We start from the raw sequence: 19,519 nt of genomic DNA, 5'->3' as shown, positions 1-19,519 counted from the left end.
CCAGGAGGTCACTTCCAGCTGCTGTGTGTCCAGTGGAGATATGTGTAGCTCTCTTCCATCGTCATTGACGATTTTCTTCCAGAAATACTCAGGAAATCTCTCTTGTTGAATGTCCTCTCTGGATATCCAGAATCAGTTGGTTTCAGTTTACTATGAAAGCTGTGATTTTAACCTTAAATTCCTCTCTTACACAACCCTTGTGTGTGATGGCTGTTGTCATACCAACCAAACACTGTTGCATAATACATGTGAGGTCATTCACCAGTGATGACTGTGACATTATCAGCATTTTTTTTTTTTCAGTTAATATCTGAATGGCACTTCAGACATTTATCACCCAAGCTCCAATAAACACTCCCTCCATAGCAGCGGAGTGGACATTATAATGGAGGCTAGGCCAAGTAAGGCGTAAGTAAGAGTGACACTCCCACCTTATACTCCAGTAAAATTCCATTCACCTCCCACAGGAAGTGTCAATAAATAGACTAATTATTTTTTTAAACTGTCTACTTGAAGGATGGGTGGTACCAATGTGTGGAAATGGAGATTAGCTTTCAGACATTTGGGAAATCTCAGGCCATAACCTCCCTGACTTTGTAGATATTTAAAAGGACAAAGGAGGATGCTTTCTTCTCTTTCTCTGGCACTTTTATATTTCCTGTGATGGTTAAGTGTTATTCATAAAATTTCCAGGATTTGTTTGGAATTTCAATTTAACGGGTTTGTTTTTCATGGCACAGAGCCACATAAAGCAAAGTGGAGTACAGAGCCTCATATCTTCTGTTTTGAATTCCTTGTGCTGCATTGCATAATTCTGCCCCTGATGTTGGTCTTATTTCTTTAGGGAAGTCAAAACCACAATGTGGGGATTTTGTCATAAAAATGTCCCTTCCCCTATTTACTGTAGTTGATAGCATTACAAGAAACAGATACTGAGCTGAGCCTTTACTCCCAAACTCTCTGATGAAAGTTAATTGCCATATTCATTAGTTTTAATTAGTATTCATTACTAATTACCACCAGAACAATTATTGTATTAAGAGGGGGGGAAAAAATCAAATGCCTTAAGCTGTAAAGCACAAAGCTTTTTTCGTACTTTCTTCACGCCTCAACAACTCATGTACAACAAGTCAGTAATGAAAAGTAACATGAACCTTTCTCGTTTTATGCCCAAAACACTGAGGGGATTCCCGTCACCATGATGCATTACTCAAAATACCCCTGAAATAAATATCCCGTCATTGTTTGAAAAGAATGGTGACTAAACCCAACTTGACCTTTTCCAATAAAGTAGAAAACATTATACTATTAGCAAAAATCAGTGGTAGCAATATTCAGATCTTTTTTAACTGAAAGTAGCAATGCAATATGATATTGCATACAGTGTAAACTACTCCATTACAAGTAGAAGTCCTGCATTTAATCTTTTACTTGGTAAAAATATGTACGTATTATCAGTAAAATGTACTCAAAGGATGACAAATAAAAGTAATCACTATGCAGAATTAGTTAATTATTATTTTTTTCTGTTATTGGATTATTATTACGGTTGCATTAACCTTCAACCAGCATTTTATTGTTGTAACTGGTCAAGATGAAGCAGCAACGAAATTGCTTTGATGGTAAAAAGAAACCAACAAGTATGAAAAATAATTTAAGTAGAACAAATTATAATACATACAAGGATGTGCATAATTTGTATATGCAGATGAAATGAAAATGACTTAATATTTAAAATGTATTAAAGTAACTACTATCTATAGTTGTCAAATAAATGTAATGGAACAAAAAGTATTTCCTTCTATTATGTGGGGAACTAAGTAAAGTACATTAATCATTGTACTTATTTATTTGAGTAAATGTACTTAATTACTTTATCCCATCGACTCTGTTCTACCTTCGACTTCTTTATTCAGCTATAAATTATATTTTAAGAGAGCATTAAGTGGATTTTTGTATGTCAAAAAGCACTGAAGCAAAGACATATTTTATAATTTTTACTTTATAATTGCAGCAAAATATACCCATAAATCCTAATCAAAATTACAAACGCACACAAAGAAACTTTTAAACTGTTTGTTCAGGTATTTCTTACATTCCTGTGTTGACAAAACAACTTTCTGCCTCAAAATTATATTAGGTGTCTCTTTTGTTTGCCTGAACAGTGAGTGCTTTGTGTCAAGTACAGTCTTTATGTGAAAAGTGCTCCTAATCTATTATTCTCTCCATATCTAACTGTGTTGGAATGTGAGTGGACCAAATTAATCATCTGAATTTGTGTCTTTTGAGTTATATGCTGTTATCAGTTCCTGTGTATTGCAATGAGCAGAGGAAACTATTTTAAGCTGGCTTTGGGTATATAAGAGGGAGTACCCCGCCCATTTCTCTGGATCCTCCCTCTCCCCCCACTTGTGAAGTATGTTCAGAGCGATAGCCTCCAAAGAGCCCTCAGACAAAACCTAACCAGCCAAGAGGTGTTACACTTTCTCCTGACAACCACAACCGCAGAGACACTTGAAACCAGAGCAGCACTTGTTCAAGGGCCGTATTATCTGATTTCTTTCTCTCCAGCTCTGTGGGTGGATTTCTGGGGTGCAAAGAACTTCAGGAGAAGCTTTGACTGGAGCAAGGATTAAAACTAAAGGAAAGTGAATTCAACTTATTTAACTTTTGTTGGGACAACATGGCACTTCGGCAGAACTCTGACAAGGAGCCAAGCATTGAGTTGTTCATTAAGGTAAGTAATTTCTTTTCAATTTCACTAACTACTTGTAAGAAGAAGTTGGCTGCAACATGTGAGGGAAAGTCAATTACACCTGAATTCACTGTCAGAAGAACATACTATTCAATTCTACATGAAATGTGTCCTAGTTTACCTGTTTTATATCCTCTCTTTTAGAGGAAAAGATAAAGGATTTGCTGCTCACTTATCAGCATGGTAAAAGGGCAGAGATGTACATTGTGTTAATGTATAAACAATCAGAGGACAACTCCATCTACAGATACCATGTGCTACAGATGCTGAAGTGTTTGTATCCCTGCTGAGGGTCACAGCTCATTTTTTATCAGGGAACTCTGACAGACAGTCCACCTTATCATCACACACCCAGACAGAGCTGAGAGCATGCAGGGAGACTGGCCCCCCATCAAGAACCAGGCACACCCACTTTACTCACGCACACATTCAGATGTATAGTCCTCTATATCGAGAAGCTATATAAACAAATATAAATTTTTCTAATTTCTCACCTCATGTTGTTACCTAATAGCCAACCATTATCATACAGGACCTCTTCATTCTCCACAAATGCAAATGCAGAGACAGTGTATCTTCTGATATATAAAAGACTTTCCTCTCCCATAAGTTGTTTGTTCAAGCAGCAATTACGAGCGTAAGGAGGAGGCAGATTGGGTTGGTCCATGTGTCAAACAAACTTTAAAATGAAAGTAAACAGTTTTTTTTACTTTACAGAACAAACAGAACTACGTCATGTTCTGCGTCATGTGCTTAACTGGAAGTGAAGTAAACTAACAAATGTACATGATTTTAACCCAAACTACGATATTTTTCTAAATGTAACTGGATAGTTTTTGTGCCTAAATGTAACCAAACTGTGACCATTTCACAACGTTAACGACATGTTTAAAACCACGACTGTTACATTCTCTGGTTTCGATATGAGGATGGAAAACGACCCTGTATGGGTACGAAGCCAGCAGATGCTTAGCTTAGCATAAAGACAAGAAACAAGGGGAAACACCTAGCCTGGCCCTGTGCAAAGATAACAAAAATTAAAAATTAAAAAAAACTGCCGACCGCCACCTCTAAAACTCACTAATTATAGGTGCTCTAGGTAGGATTGCGAAGATCCAGGACTTAGCCAAAAAATTTGAACATCGACAACTTCTCAGTCCCTCCCCCCTTTCTGCTAAATCCCAAAACGGTTTCCTAAGCCCCTCCCCCCACAAGGGAGAATGAATGTGTGTTCATGAGCGGTGATTGACACCCCCCTGGCCCTGATTGGTGCATCTGAACAGGGAGCGGTGGATCGCACTACAGGCTGTCGGTGGTGCCAGAGGAGCCGGATTTCTTTTTTATTACCTGCTTCATGTAGTTCTACTCGAACATGGGGTCAGTTTCAGCAAATATTACACCACATTAAGTGGTTTTATGTTGGGTAATGTGCAGATTTATTTCTTGGTTGAGCACAGATAAGTCTCCAGGAAATCACTGCAGATTTTCTTACCTTTGAACATAGCCAGGCTAGCTGTTCCCTCTGTTTTTAGGCTTCATGCTAAACTAAGCTAACAGGCTGCTAGCTCAACTCAGTCGTGACCATGGTATCAAACTTCTCATTTAACTTCCAGCAAGAAAGCAAATAATTTCCCAATATGTCAAACTATTCCCTTTGACATCGAGACGGAGGAGATCAAATGTTAGTGTCTGTTGTTTTCCACTCCAACACATTTCCCTCCATGGGGAAACTGTCCAGACTCGCCTTTCACTTCCAAAATCACTTGTTTATCGGCAGACGAGAACAGAGATATTGTGATTGCTTCACTGGCAAAACAACATTTGTGGCTCATGTGGTCAAAAAGCTGAATATTACTTTTTGTGTTTTTCAGGCTGGACATGATGGTGAGAACGTGGGGAACTGTCCCTTCTGTCAGCGGCTCTTCATGGTTTTGTGGCTGAAAGGAGTCAAGTTTACGGTGACCACGGTCGACATGAGGAAGTAAGCACCCCTCCACACTTCCTGAACATCTGGTCATGGGTACTTTCAAATAGAATTCTATTAAGCAAGCATGAGAAATTAAGAGCAATCCAAACCATTCCTCACTTATGAATAGAAATGTGAAATATGAAATGTATTGCTCAATCTGTTTGACCGAGGTGAGAGGGAGGAGCGTACAAAGAGCTCTCTGTCGCTGTCAAACAAACCCCTTCTTTAATTGAAGCTTTATTGTGTTAATTTCTCTGGGTCATTACCGGTGAGCAAATAAGATCAGGAAACTTTGAAAGGATGCTGATAATTGAATGATTCAGAACACACACACACACACACACACACACACACACACATATGCCTTTTAAACAGCCGACCACTCCCAGTGCTGTGTTTTTTTAACTAAACCAACAGCCAATGTTAAAATCATTAATCCACAGAACCACATTTGGTCCTGACAGCCTCAATAACCAACACGCTCTAAGTTTGGACGTGCTTGATAACAGTCTGATTGAATGAACTGAATGAATACACCTATAAGTCAGATGTTTCCCCCTCCTTGCCCTCCTTCCTCTTCATCTTTCTACGTCCTCTTTCTCCAGGAAGCCAGCTGAGCTCAAAGACCTGGCCCCCGGGACCAACCCTCCTTTCCTCCTCTACAACGGCACTCTCAAAACAGACTTCATCAAAATCGAGGAGTTTCTTGAACAAACATTGGCCCCTCCCAGGTATTGTCGCGCTTAATCATTACACAAATATTAATAAGGTGTGATTTTGATGATGGCTTATTCTCAATAAACAAGTTTACTCCCAGGCTTCTCCTTTCTTCTCTCACTCCTACAGGTATCCTCATCTCAGCCCGCTAAACAAAGAGTCCTTTGACGTGGGTGCTGACATTTTTGCAAAGTTCTCTGCTTTCATCAAGAACAGTCCCAATAACGCCTGTAAGTTGGATGCTGTTGTAATGAATTAAACATGTAACAGCTCATAATGTTTTCTCACTTATTCTCACCTATATGGATGTGAGATATAATGCTTCAGAAGCTGATTTTTACTTATATTCAGTTTGATGGGATTAACCCATCGCAATCCATTGTTTTTTATAAACTCATCATAACTTATGTATACAATACGTTAATCTACAAAGTAACAAGTAACAACAGATGTTAAATAAATGTAGTGGAGTAAATGTATAAAATTGCATCAAATGGAAGCACTCACGTAACGCAGCTTAAAAGTACCTCAAAATTGAAAATACTTGAGTAAATGTACTTACTGTATATTTAGATTTTACCTTACAGTTTACCTGTAGGTATTTACACCACACAAAAACAACACAACATATCTCTGTGTTTTTGACCCGCCAGTCCACGAGAAAAACCTGCTGCGGGAGTTCAAGCGCTTGGACAACTACCTGATCTCGCCTCTCCCCGAGGAGATCGACCACAACTCCAGAGAAACCATCACCATCTCCAAGAGGAAGTTTCTGGACGGGGACCGCCTCACCTTGGCTGACTGCAACCTGCTGCCCAAACTGCACGTTATCGTGGTGAGACAGAGCATCAGTTGTGTTTTCATTTTGGGGCAATATCTGGTATAGTGTAGGTTTTTTTTTGTTTCCTGGCTGTTTAGGTGTCTTACTTGACTTACTTGAGTAGTTGCATTTCCTGCTACTTTAAACTTCTATTCACTACATTTCAGAGGGAAATATTGTCCTTTTTATTCCACTACTAATTTATTTGACCGCTTTATGGTTGCATCTTATTTTCATGTTCAGAGTTTACATAAAAACATATGATACGTTCATAAAATCCAATGCATTAATAAATATTAAACCAGTGGTTTTCAATTGTGACTCCTTTAAAAAAAAATAGCGTCTGGGGCAACTTGTAACATTTCAGATGTGTATGAGTTGTTAAATAGTTCCACCACAGAGGGATTTTTCCTCTAATCTGCTGAGATAGTTTCATTTAAATAACTGTTCAAGGCCCAAAGTGGTAAAATTCTTCAATATTTCACCAAAGAAAAGCAAGAAATTAGAGAAAGTCAAAATAATAAATAAAAAAGTGTGTATCAGAACTTTGTTTTCTCTTTATTTATCTCTCATTTATCATCTCACGACCCCTCAGATGTATCTTGTGACCATTTGAAGGGGCCCGACCCCTAGGTTGGAAACAACTGGACTAAACTACAGAACTGTGTATAAAGTGGTTAAAACTAGCTCCACCTCCACCAGCTACAACAGTAAAATGTTGCTTACACACTGACGCATCAACATTGAGAACATGGTAACAACCACTCTGTACTATTCAGACTTCAGGGTCAAGCATTATCATATCACAGAGACACGTTGTCCCTAAAGTTTGAATAGTACAGGGAACAGAGATGCTTTGTACGTTACACATATTCAGCCTCATACATGAGTCACTCTGAGTCCAGGGTTTACATGAAAAAATAAGAAATGGTCAATACATCAATGTGTCTTGGACTGCAATGTACCAATGTAATTTATAATAATACATCAGTTACAAGGGCCAATTTTCTGCATAATGAATACTTTTGCTTTCTATACGTTATGTTCATTTTGCTGATAATACTTACATACTTTTATTTTCAGTAGTATTTTTACAGTTTACTTCAGTATTTCATTGTCGTATACTACTTTATACGTTTACTCCACTGCGTTGAAAAAAGAAATGTATTTTTATATCCACTACATTTATATGACAGTTATAGACTTCACAGATTAGGATTTTAGAAACCTACAATTAGCATAAAATATGCTACACTGTTGGAAAGAGCATTAAACAGTATAGCATAGAGTATTTTCACATGGTTGTATTTGTACTTTTACTTAAGTGTCTCAGTGTTTAGTCCCTCGCGGCAGCACTTTGTTGGACTGCTTACAGCCGCAACAGTACTTCTGTCACCTATGATCTCTATGCACCTAGTGTAATTTTAATCTACCCTTCCCATTTATTTCAGGTTGCTACCAAGAAGTACTGCGACTTTGACATCCCTGCAGAGTTCACAGGCGTGTGGAGATACCTTCAAAACGCCTACGAGAGAGAGGAGTTCAAACAGACGTGTCCAGCTGACATTGAAATCGAGAAGACTTACTTCAATGTAGTCAACAAGAGGAAATAAAACCTTTGATGTCCCGTTTTTTACTCAGTGTAAGCATGCATTTGGAGATGGTGATCTGTAGAGGGTGCTACAACCTACAAGAGTAAACTGTGGCCATGAATCAGACACTATTCCACCTTAAAAACCTTCACCTGTTGCAGTAAGACTTTGGGACATGCTGAAGCTAAGTGTTTTATTGGTTGTATGTATTGACTGTTTATTCATAGTCACTCAGACAGATCTCTTTATGCCACGTTGAAAAGGCCAAATGTGCAATTGACTGTTGATTTTTCTGTTTATAGTGTAAATAGATATTTTCCACGTTGATAATTCAATCCTCTCACTATCGTACTAATAAAAACAATTATCAAATTCAATTGTCATAATCTTGATTGTTGTGTGCTGACTAGTGATATAATACTCCCTTCTTTAAATATTATAAACATATTTACCTTAATATATCACAACCAAAAGCAGGTCACACAAATGGCATTTCTGATATTCAAGTTTATTTTCAGACACAAAAACAAAACAATTTACAGCTTCAAAAATATAGTTTCTGTTGATCCGGTATAGAAGGTAAATATAGGCTACTGATTGGTGCAAAATGAAAATGAAAATAAAAATGATGATGGATAGTGGTGAAGGCGTTGCCACCCAGGCCATGCCGAAGTCACACCAAACGTCCTGCAGCTGCTGGGCTCTAGTTGGTGACACAGTATTTCCAGAAACATGCTGTCGGGGCATCAGAGAGTGCAAAAGTTAGGTACAAAGCTTAAGTCAAATTTGATATATCCACATTCTTCATTCCAAACACTTTAACTTATTTCACTTATTTATTTTAATATTTCCCAAATACTGTCAAGCTGTTTCTCCATATTGCCATTTTATTACTGGTCATTTACTGGCCATTTATGTATAGCCTCAGAGACCTAGGCGCCAATTGAAGAGTGTTTTCCTCCACCACTGATGTTGAAAAAATAGGCACTGATTTGATTATTTTCAACTTTATTTTTTTGTTATTTTTATTATTATTATTATTATTATTATTATTATTATTATTATTATTCAGTAGGTTTAACTTTTCATCTTATGTTATGCATTCTATGTATTTAACTTTCATCTTATTTTTACTATCATCAAGTGTGTTTTATTTTCCATGTTATTTTCCATTAATTAATCTCGTCAAGTTTTTCCTTATCTGATTTAAGGGGCTAAGGAAAGAGAGTGTTATATGCTGTACAGAAGTCCTTCAAAGACATTTTGTAATTTTTGGGCTTCAACTGACTATATGCTGTGGTGCTCAATTTGCAACAGCTCAAATATATAATTACATTATTATTTATTTACTCCTCATAAAAAGCATTTTAGTGTACTTGTACTTGTGCTGTACTATAATTTGTCAAACTTTACTTTATGCCCCCATTTTAAGGATTAGAAGTAGTTTATAAATAATTAGTTTTTAACGGTTTATAACACACTATGATATAAGCAGATACAACCGTTTATTAATGTGTTTATCACCAGCTATAACTCCTTAAGTGGAGGCTCATATATAAACAGATGGCAATATAGTAACACACAGTTGTAATGATATAAAATATGCCTTTATTTGTCTTCAAATGTCCTTATATCTGCTTACAACTACATTACAATGTGTTAAAAAGCAATAATCAAATCTTTATAACTGTTTAATGCTAAATTGGGGGCTTAAAGTAAAGTGTTATCCTATATTTTTAAAGTCAGTATTTGTTTTACTAAAGAAGTAAACTTCACTACATCTGAAATCACATGTATTGCATCTGTCATGAGCACTTAAAATAAAGTACTGCTTACTTTCACTATAGTGGGGTTAGTACTAGTACTGGCTATCTAGTAAAATATAATAGTTTCAGAGTACTTGGACTTGAGCGGAATGTTGTGGTGCTGTTTAGGTGAAAGTGATCTGTGCTACTTTAAATGGAACTAGCCCTAGTTAAACATCCTTTTTGTTAGATCATAGCATTATAATAACATCAGCTAAGACATAATATCCGTGTTTAAAGAGCAGGTGTGGTGTGTGCGTGATAGAAAAAAACAAGAGTCACTCACCTCTTTTGTTAGTTTTTGGCAAGTTCTGCTCTGATCTAAGAAAACCCTGAGAGCGAAGCTTGTCAGCCGCTGCCAGCTTCAAGACGACTTCTCTGAGGTCCTCCACCTCAAAACAAGAAAGAAATAACATGATGCGGATGAAATGTTGTACATTCATCTGTGGTACACTACAGCCAAAGCTTTATCTGAAAACATAATCCCCATTTTAACTGGCATTTTTATTAAATTGATTTTAGAATTGATTTTAGGGCAATACTTAAAAAGCACTCTGTGGTCTGATTCCAGCATACGTTTGTGAGCTTTTGTGCCCATATGTATCTACACTCAATCTCAGATCCTGCAACAAAACTTTCCAATATAGACTTAAAACTAAAGGAGAAGTATTTGCATTAGCTTCCCTGTTGCAATTCATCTCGCTCTGTGACTTCCTTTAAATCTACACCTACACCCATATCTAAACCTACTAAAATCTAATTCAGTATTACATGGTCTTTCTGTGCCATTTCACTTTTAACTTATTTGAACTGCTATACAGTATCTAGTGCTATATTATTACTTTCTTACAGGTAGAGGACGTGTACCTTACCATGTTAGCAAATTTATCTTGTTGTGCTGAATCTTTAGCCCCTTAAAAACATAAAGGTAGAAGGTCAAAAAATCATTATGTTGACCATATGTGAATGATTTATCTGCACGATATTAGTATTATTTTTACCTTTATTCCAGGAGTCTCTCCCTCCATTGTGCTGCATCAATAGAGGATACAGGTTATTCACCTCTCTCGGCTCTCCCTCAGCAGTGTTGGGTCCATCCTCCACCTCTAACACTAATTCCTGAAGGAAATCTGTTGAGATAAAACAATGTCCTCTCATCATCCTGTCATTGGGACAATTATATTCCTGAGTTTAACAGAATAACTTATAAAATGTGCTTTGGGATTTATTGTAACCACATCTTGAAGAGCAAAACTGAAAAAGATATTTAAATATTTTAGTAAAGTTAAGATAGAAATGTATTCATCTCAAAGGAAAATTTAGGAATAATATGAACAGTTTGGTTTAGTTTCTGTATGTTTTTGAATACACTTTTACGTCATTAAGGTGTATTCCAATTTAGCTAATTTCTCACACAAACAGCGTTGCTGAAGACAAAAGGTCAAAATTAAAAAGCCGAATTGACCTAAAGCTGTCCAACTTTTTCCTTAAAATTAAAGAAAACAAGAGAGTCCTACCTGCCTGTGGCTCCAGGTTGGCATCAGGGTACAGAGGTAGAGCATGTGTCCGTCTTGCAGAACAAATCACAGCTACGAGGTAAAACAGAGCTACAGAAAGCATGGTGCCTCTCTCTTTGGATGGACAGATCTGGACTATAACTCTGCTCGGCAAAGAACTTCACTTATATATCTTCAGTGGTCATCCATCACAACCTGATCAATACATTATCATCACACCCAGTCTCCTTTTTAATGGTTTTGACACGATGGATCAGGCGTCATGGACACAATTTAGGGGACCCTGTCAATTGAGCCAGAGCCTATCTCTGCTTGTACAGCGAGGCCTAACAAATGTTTACTCTGCAACAGTAATCAGCGGCTGTCAGAGCTCAGATGGTTTATGTCTGACACCATTTTTGTGTGATGGGCTGTTCAAACGTATCATTGCTCATGTCTCAGGTAGCCTACACAGCTGACCGAAATATGTCACTGCAGGTTTCTACGTCATTTTGTGTTGAATGACTAACATTTCTGAAGCATTACATTATGACTGTCTGATGAAGAAAATACGTATCTTTGTGGTAAATACAAACACATATGCTTTGTTCTTGTGCCATGCTTTAATTGTTTGTGTAGCATAATAGAATAATAGCATAATAACATAATAACGGCTGCTTTAAAAGCTTATTCTACTATTGCCGTGCATGTTCAAAACATTCCTGTTTGGAATGGGCTTGGCCTCCTGTGTTTCTGCTTGCAGCTTTCTCCAGAACCATTGTACTTCGAAATAACTTACAGAAGGCCCCCAATGCAATTAATAGCCTATGCAACTGTAGGCCTACTACTGACTTACTATGAACTTGTACTTCAGAGGAAAACATACATTTACCTGTCAGAGAACGTTGCAGATTCAGATTCTACTCACAGTATACACAATTAAAATATGATGCATTAAACTAGCCAGCATTATATTGGGGTTGAAAATCTCCACCTTGAAGTAGCCTACATTGTGTTGAGTGATAATGCCTCTCTTTTTACTTTAACTAAACATTTGAAAGCAGAACTTGCACTGTGTGGTCACAGGCGGTGTGATATGGTGTTATGCTTATATAGCATAAGTAAAGTGATCGTGAATGTGTGTTTTTTGTAATTTGTTTTTTATAAAACTCAACATGTAACACAATGTTGCAGGTTCAATCAGTCGCCGTTCGCAGAGATTCAACGTGTCCACTTTTTTCGTGTAACAGTCACACATTGTATGGAAAGCCAAACAGTTGAAATACACGTGATTGTGGTAGCATGCAGAATAGAAACAAAACAACGTGTTACAGAGCCCCAACCTGTTACACATGCTGCAGCGTGGCTCAATCAGCTCAAAATTCAGCGTGTCCACTATTTCATCATTTGCATGTAGGGTAGACAGCAATGGGTTTTTGGCTGATGATCAGTTTTTGGCAAGACACCCGTATCCGGTGAACAGCCATCAATGAATGTTTTAGGGATTCAGCAACTCCCCACCCCCGCTGAAGTACTGCGCATGTGTGGGGCAACACGCACAGAGATATCTCGATTTATAGATAGATGTATGTGTTTTCATTTCCACAAGTTGATTCAATATGCAAATGCCTATTTATTTTTTCTGGAGGTTTTATTGTACACTGCTGCTTTCAATGTATAAGTTACAAACTTTGCACATAGGCCCAGCTAAATCCAAAATACTGGCACAGAGTAAAATGAGTGTGCAAAACAAAGATGAAAAGGTTTATTTGTCAAGGCTGTGCTATTTATTGATCTGTATTGATTCTTTCTTCCTCTGTACTGACAATTGCGTACTTACCGTATCGTATTATTTTTCTATTAGTTCTGCTTGCTTTTTCTCTTATGTTGACTATTTCTATACTTCTGTAAGAGTCCGAACACTGTGCATTATTAACCAGGGGGGTTGGGTTAGAGGGAAGATGTTGGAGGGATGGGTAACGGGATAATAAGTAAAGAAAAGCTTCAAATGTGAACCTTACGTTGTGCTGTACACATATTCAATTTTGCATTTGTCCTCAATAAAATAATCTTTAAAAAAAAAAGGCTGTACTAAAAGACTAGTGTAGAGAAAGAAGAGTAGAGTGTAAAGAATAAAGATTAGAAAAAGGGTTTAAGAGGCCAAGTTGTGCTTTGAGCTAAATGCTAACGCATCTAGTTTAGCGTGTTAGAATGCTACGTTTGCTAATTAGCAAATTACAGTTGAAGCTAATGGGAATGTCATTAGTTTTGCAGATATTTGTTCATAGTATTGGACAATTTAAAATGTTGACCTGATGATGGAGCTAGATTAAAAGTTAAGGGTTATGATAGTTATTACAAGATATCCATAGATATCTGAAACAAATGCCTTGGAAACAAAAGCCATCTAATAGGCAGCTGTGATAGCAGATTACTGTGATGAGAGTCCTTTGGGTGAAAATGAGTGTTTAATTAATGAATCACTTTTTTTTTTTTTACAAAGGCTTAAAACTCAAGAGTAATTGTTTCTAAAAAAAAAATATAAAAGATCAAAACAAAGTTAAGAGTTTTCGGCTGCTGAAGGAGGCAGCAGGGCTGCATGGCTTTTTGTCAAACTGAAAGGTCACTAATGCTCCTCAGATGAGTGTTCAGGGTATCAGGTGATTTATAAGGTTGTCTCTACGACAATGAAAACAACATTTGATGCATTTGGCTGCACAGCAGTCAATGAGTTAAAAGAAAAGCAAAGTTGGTTTGTAAGGTCAAGCAGTGACTTTAAATCAGCCACATTGACATTATTACCCATTTGGAAAAAGGAACAAACAAACAATAACTTACTATTACTGTTGAAATTACATGCAGGATTTATGTTGATGTGTTAATCATGCTCACGGGAAATTAAGGTAATAAACTGTGAAAAGAAAAGTAAACGTAGATAAGTATTATCAACAAAATGTACTTAAAGTATACAAAGTAAAAGTCATTGTTCTGCTGGACTTGGCCCCTTGCTGTGACTAACATATCATCCTATTATTATTAAATTAATGAATTAATTAAATGATGCAACAATGTACTTTATATGTTCTACAGTCCACACGGTCACAAGATAAATCTGAGCACATTATTAATGTAAAATCTTAAACTGCCAGTTAATCTGCATCATGTAAAGCTCGGACTCACCACTGCGAGTAGTAGGCTACTCTCGAGTAGGATGGCCTGCGCTGGAGACTAGTAGGCTCTGTCACTGGTATAACTTTATTTATAAGGCAATGCTTGGTGTGCTACCTTACCTACATTTGTTCTCTTATCACACGGAAAAGTGCTGGTTGGCACTTCTCATGTTCTCAGGACATAATTTGCTTTCTGTCCCTAATGCGCGCACTGAACAGGGAAAAAGGCTTTTGCCCCCTCTGGATGGAATACGCTGCAGACTGAGTTGAGACTTAATGAATTCATTTCGGTAAATGGCAATGCTTTTAAATCCAAAATGAAAGAAAGGGAGGCAGACTCTTTAAGATGTCAGTGTTTTCAATAATGTTTCCTGGTTGCAATAAAGGTAATGTGAATAGCTTTGCTTTATTTCAGTTGTATTAACTTTGTCCTCTTGTATTCTTGTCTGTAACTATGTGTTTTATATGCTGCTGCCTGTCTTGGCCAGGTCACCCTTGAAAAAGAGATCCTTAATCTCAATGGGTTTCTCCTGGTTAAATAAAGGTAATAATTATAATAATCAGAATTAGAATCAGAATCAGCTTTATTTGCCAGGTATGAGGACACATACGAGGAATTTTGCTTTGGATTATACATTGCTCACAATGTGCTTACTCATACAAAAGAAACAACAAAAACAAACAATATATACACACTATAAACAGTCAATCTTAATCTAAATCTTAATCTGCATATGAACAACATACACAACTTCATCCAATCAACAATTTCAGTAAATCTGTTGAGGGAATCTATTGATGAATAGATGGCTGACATTAAGGAACTCCAAAATGTTCATATTAAATAAATAAATAAAGACACTGAGCTCATCCCTTGACACTTTACCATCACTTGACCTTTTTATAACTGTTTTACAACTGTTACTGTACATATATTTTTATACTTATCATTATGCACAGGCTATAGCTCATTTATTAAATCCCTGTTTACATCTGTAAACATATTTATTACTACTAATTTATTGCATATACAATTTCTGTTAACACTCAGTTTATTAATCACAATTACTGTCTACTTACTTTATTATATATTTTTATTATATATATATATATTTTTTTTTTATTTGCACTACTCTGTGTTTAGATTCTCATTTTGTTGTGTGATCTGATCTTCCTTTTCATCCTTCTTTCTTATACATAGCCTATATTATTATTATTATTATTGTTGGAGGAAGCCTGAGACCTAAGAATGGCATCAGCAACAACCCTGTAATTATTGTGCACATGATAAATAAAGACCTTGATTATTAAATGATCTTATGAATAAATTAAGTGAAATATTAGCCTGACAAGCCAGACCCACGTCAAGATGTTGGACCTTGGCTGCAAATTACATTTGCTGTCGCTAGGGTGCGTCTAGATTTCTAGGCTTAGTGAAATATAATAAATACATCAAATGTATTATGAAACAAAAGTGTCCCCGGGGTAATAACACATCAATACATTGAATTTAAAAGTATTTGACAATATATTGGATGGTTTATGTAGTTTGCGTTATTTGTTCAGTTAAGATTATTCATGTGTTTAATTTTCTATTATGACATGTATTCTTTACATTTATTTATTTATTATTCATTACATTTTTGGGGCCGCCTCAACCTCAAGAGAGGTCTCAGCGGAGTCACATGACGTCAGAAAGCGGAAGTGTTTAACTCGGTAGGAGCTAGATCGTAGTTGTACTGTGAACAAAACATGCACCTATCTAGTTGTTAATTAACCGTCCTGCCGGCCGGGACGTTGGCAATATTACAAAAGCTGGAAAAGTGGGAGCTGAAAGACAAGCGAAAACAGGAGCACCACCTTGCACGGCAGCATTAACCTAACGTTAACTAGGTACAGTAAATGCTCTTTATCTGTTATGATAGCTAGCTAATGTATAACAAGAGTCAAGACCCCGAGTTAAACGTTTAGTGTAGCCGTTACGAAGCGAGGAAGCTAACAGTTAGCTAACAGCTGGTACGACTTCCATACCTCCCTGCTATAATGTTAATAAGTTACTAATGCTAACGTTAATGCTAAAAAAGAAAAGAAAAGCTAATGTATATGTCGACGTTGAAAACCGGTAACGTTAAACGGTTCAAACATGAGTAACGTTATGTCGTTTAATGTTCTAGGCGAGCTCAGATCCTATAAGCTGCTCAACTTGTACATAGAAGACGAACAAGCTAACGCCATTTTATTAAAGCCTTTAAATTAACTTACATTAGGGCTCCAACTAAAAATTATCTTTTAGTATTGATTAATCTGCAAATCAAGTGTTTTGTCTGAAATGTCAGAAAATTGTGAAAAACGTTCAATGATTTGATTTCTTGCCTCACACAGAGTAATTCATCTTGCTGAAAAATCAAAAGCAATGTTAGAGCTGAAATTCTCTGGCTCCAGCTTATCATATGTACATATTTAATATATGTAGGTGTTTTCTTAGTCCTTGATGATAGTAAATTGGATATCTTTGGTTTTTGTGCTGTTGATTGGACGAAACAAACTACTTCAAGACATCACCTTGGACTTGGAAATTGTGATTGACATTTTTCTCATATTTCATATATCAAACCATTAATCAAGAAAGTAATCAGCTGACTAATTGATCATGAATACAATTGTTGGTTAATTAAGGAAACACTTTTGGTGTACAGAAATTTGCCTCCAGCCAAATAAAGATAAGTAAGCCAGTAAAGAGCACATACACCAAGTAAGTCCAGTCTTCTCATTAGCTGCACATAGTAAGTTATAAGTAACAATGAAGCTAACACCATGTGATCACTGACATGAAGAATCGGAGGCTGCACAACTGGTTGTGAATGATAACATTTGCGACTACAGCTACATGAATGCATGTTCTCTCTCGTCCAGTGTCTGCTGCCAGAATGTTTTCTGAAGGAGGTTCTTTCATGAAGGGGATGGTCATGGGAGGCCTCTTCTGCTTGCTGCTGTCACTCCTAGGTAGTTTCCGCCCTGGCACAGAGTCCAAGACAGAAGACCATCATCATCATCATCACGTCAAGGCCCCGAGTAAAGATGAGCTGACACGCCTCTCTGACAGTCGCGTGCAGGAGTTGAGCAATCAAGTCCGGGTCTCTTGCATCATCATGGTCCAGCCCAAGTTCCTTGTTTACTGGGCCACTGCACTAGACACCTGGAGCAAACATTGTGATAAGGCTGGGTTTTACACCTCTGAGTCTTCTAAGGCGCTTGAGGCAATAGACCTGAATGAAAAAGATGACTGGGCGAGGTTACGTAAAGCTCTGACGCATGCTTATGAGAATGCCGGAGGCGTGCAGTGGTTCTTTGTGGCACAAGCTACCACGTTTGCCATCATTGAGAACCTCAAATACCTTGTGCTCGCAAAGGATCCCAGCGAGCCCTTCTACCTGGGCAATGTAATGAAGTCAGGGGAGCTAGAGTATGTGGCGTATGATAGTGGCATTGTTCTAAGTTATGAAGCGCTGAAAAGGCTAGTGCATGTGTTCCAGGATGAAGACAAATGTCCGGAAAGAGGACGTGCCCTGTGGAAGATGAGTGAGGACAAGCAGCTGGCCGTGTGCCTCAAATATACAGGTGTCTTCGCAGAGAATGGAGAAGACGCACACGGAAAAGGCCTTTTCAACAGCAAAGGTGTGAACAGCCTGATAAGTGAAAGCATGAAGAACAACCCCAATAATGTGGTGGAAGGCTGCTGCTCCGACATGGCAATCACATTTAACGGGATGTCACCGAATGAAATGCAGGTTATGATGTTTGGAGTATACAGACTTCGTCCTTACGGCCACGATTTTCATGACTCTTTAGTTTTCAACCCTCCTGAAAATTCAGATAATGACTAGAGACTCATTCCTGCAAGATGGATGTGGCATTTTAAAAGTTTTGCTTCTATGATGGCAAACCTAACTGTGGGGAGATGTTTTCTAATTCTGTTTGTAAAACTGGATCCTGGATGGAAATATAACCCTTTTATGTATATTTTTACCTTTTTCACTTGGCACAATCAGCACCCTATTCCTTTTTGGTGTAGGTAAACATAGTGGAAGGGTGTGCATCCTCTTGAATAAAGATAGAACTGGGACATATATCAAACTTGTGACCTGTGACTAGATTGTCTGGAAGTTTTGGGTATATGTATCTTAAATGTTTTTTTTTTTTGTGGTCTTAAAGCTGCATTAGTTATCAGGTGATGACTATTGAAACGACAGGTTTCTGAAATAATTTAGCTGTTTAAAGTGCTATGCCATCTTACATTAGGAATAACTTATTTTTTATTTCTGAGAATACGTCACCCAACTGATTTGAAGATTGTATGGTAGCATCAATATTGATGTTGGTCCAGACCAGCTCTAAATCAAGTGCATTTCTTGCCACTTTATGCTTAGTTACCTCCACATATGAAGAGTTTGACTTCACAGCAAAAAGGAAAATAATAACTTAATGTTGACTTCTGGGTAATGTATATTCTATTTGTCGGTTAAAAGAGACACCCAAAACAAAATTATTTTCATTGGAGGTGTCATTGTTCCACTGACATTTTTAAAACGCATTGGCTGCCGGACTGACCAGATGACTACTTTAAAAAAAGAAGAATGGACTTTTGGATAATAAAGGTGAATACAATTAATTTCTGATGAAATGCAATGTAGTTCTGTGGTATCGAACAATCCGACGAGGACTGTTAAAAGGTGGGAATGAGAATAAATGTAAAAACAAATCGCACAACGGGGTGCTGGCAGCTTTCAATGTGTTAATGATGTAAACCTTGTCAACCATGCTGTGAATGATTTTTGGCAAAGGAAAACATGTTTACAGTTGGACTGCTTTAAGATGAACAAATTTGATATAGAACTGAATGTATTCTATTGTCGACCACCCTTTATGTTCTGCCTTAATATCGCAGTTCTCATAGATGCCCTGGTACCTTGGAAATATGTAGTCAGGTTAAAACAAAGATTAACTACTGCACACAAGTGACATTGTAGTGTAAATTCACCTCATTGTATTACACGTAAGGGCTGTTGTGTAAGACTGCCTTGTGTTTAGCTCGGTGTACTTAACCTGAAATTCTAGTTGTTTCCATCAAAGGAAGGAGTGTCAAGCTTTACTCTCTAAATGAGGCGCAGAATAACAAGTCTAACAGTTGTAAACCT

The 19,519-nt window shown here is 37.3% G+C and overlaps 3 protein-coding genes across 3 annotated transcripts; 2 read left to right on the top strand and 1 right to left on the bottom strand.

Annotated features, from left to right (window-relative positions):
* Window positions 1–2,431: 2,431 nt before the first annotated feature.
* clic2 (chloride intracellular channel 2) lies at window positions 2,432–8,230 on the top strand. Its single transcript, XM_078260301.1, has 6 exons — window positions 2,432–2,737; window positions 4,627–4,736; window positions 5,330–5,455; window positions 5,571–5,671; window positions 6,095–6,276; window positions 7,713–8,230. Exons 1-6 carry the CDS (start codon window positions 2,684–2,686, stop codon window positions 7,872–7,874), a joined length of 735 nt encoding a protein of 244 aa, XP_078116427.1. The 5' UTR covers window positions 2,432–2,683; the 3' UTR covers window positions 7,875–8,230.
* Window positions 8,231–8,362: 132 nt separating this feature from the next.
* On the bottom strand, window positions 8,363–11,278 carry urp1 (urotensin-related peptide 1). The gene is made up of 5 exons (XM_078261411.1): window positions 11,176–11,278; window positions 10,660–10,788; window positions 10,531–10,571; window positions 9,945–10,050; window positions 8,363–8,588 (listed from the first exon to the last, which is right to left on the bottom strand). Exons 1-5 carry the CDS (start codon window positions 11,276–11,278, stop codon window positions 8,557–8,559), a joined length of 411 nt encoding a protein of 136 aa, XP_078117537.1. The 3' UTR covers window positions 8,363–8,556.
* A 4,769-nt stretch (window positions 11,279–16,047) lies between these two features.
* c1galt1c1 (C1GALT1-specific chaperone 1) lies at window positions 16,048–19,226 on the top strand. The gene is made up of 2 exons (XM_078260296.1): window positions 16,048–16,217; window positions 17,238–19,226. Exon 2 carries the CDS (start codon window positions 17,252–17,254, stop codon window positions 18,206–18,208), a length of 957 nt encoding a protein of 318 aa, XP_078116422.1. The 5' UTR covers window positions 16,048–16,217; window positions 17,238–17,251; the 3' UTR covers window positions 18,209–19,226.
* The last annotated feature ends 293 nt before the right edge of the window (window positions 19,227–19,519 follow it).

Source organism: Sander vitreus, chromosome 10 (assembly GCF_031162955.1).
Source record: "Sander vitreus isolate 19-12246 chromosome 10, sanVit1, whole genome shotgun sequence".
Taxonomy (NCBI): domain Eukaryota; kingdom Metazoa; phylum Chordata; class Actinopteri; order Perciformes; family Percidae; genus Sander; species Sander vitreus.
This window is presented reverse-complemented; position numbering and strand designations above follow the sequence as displayed.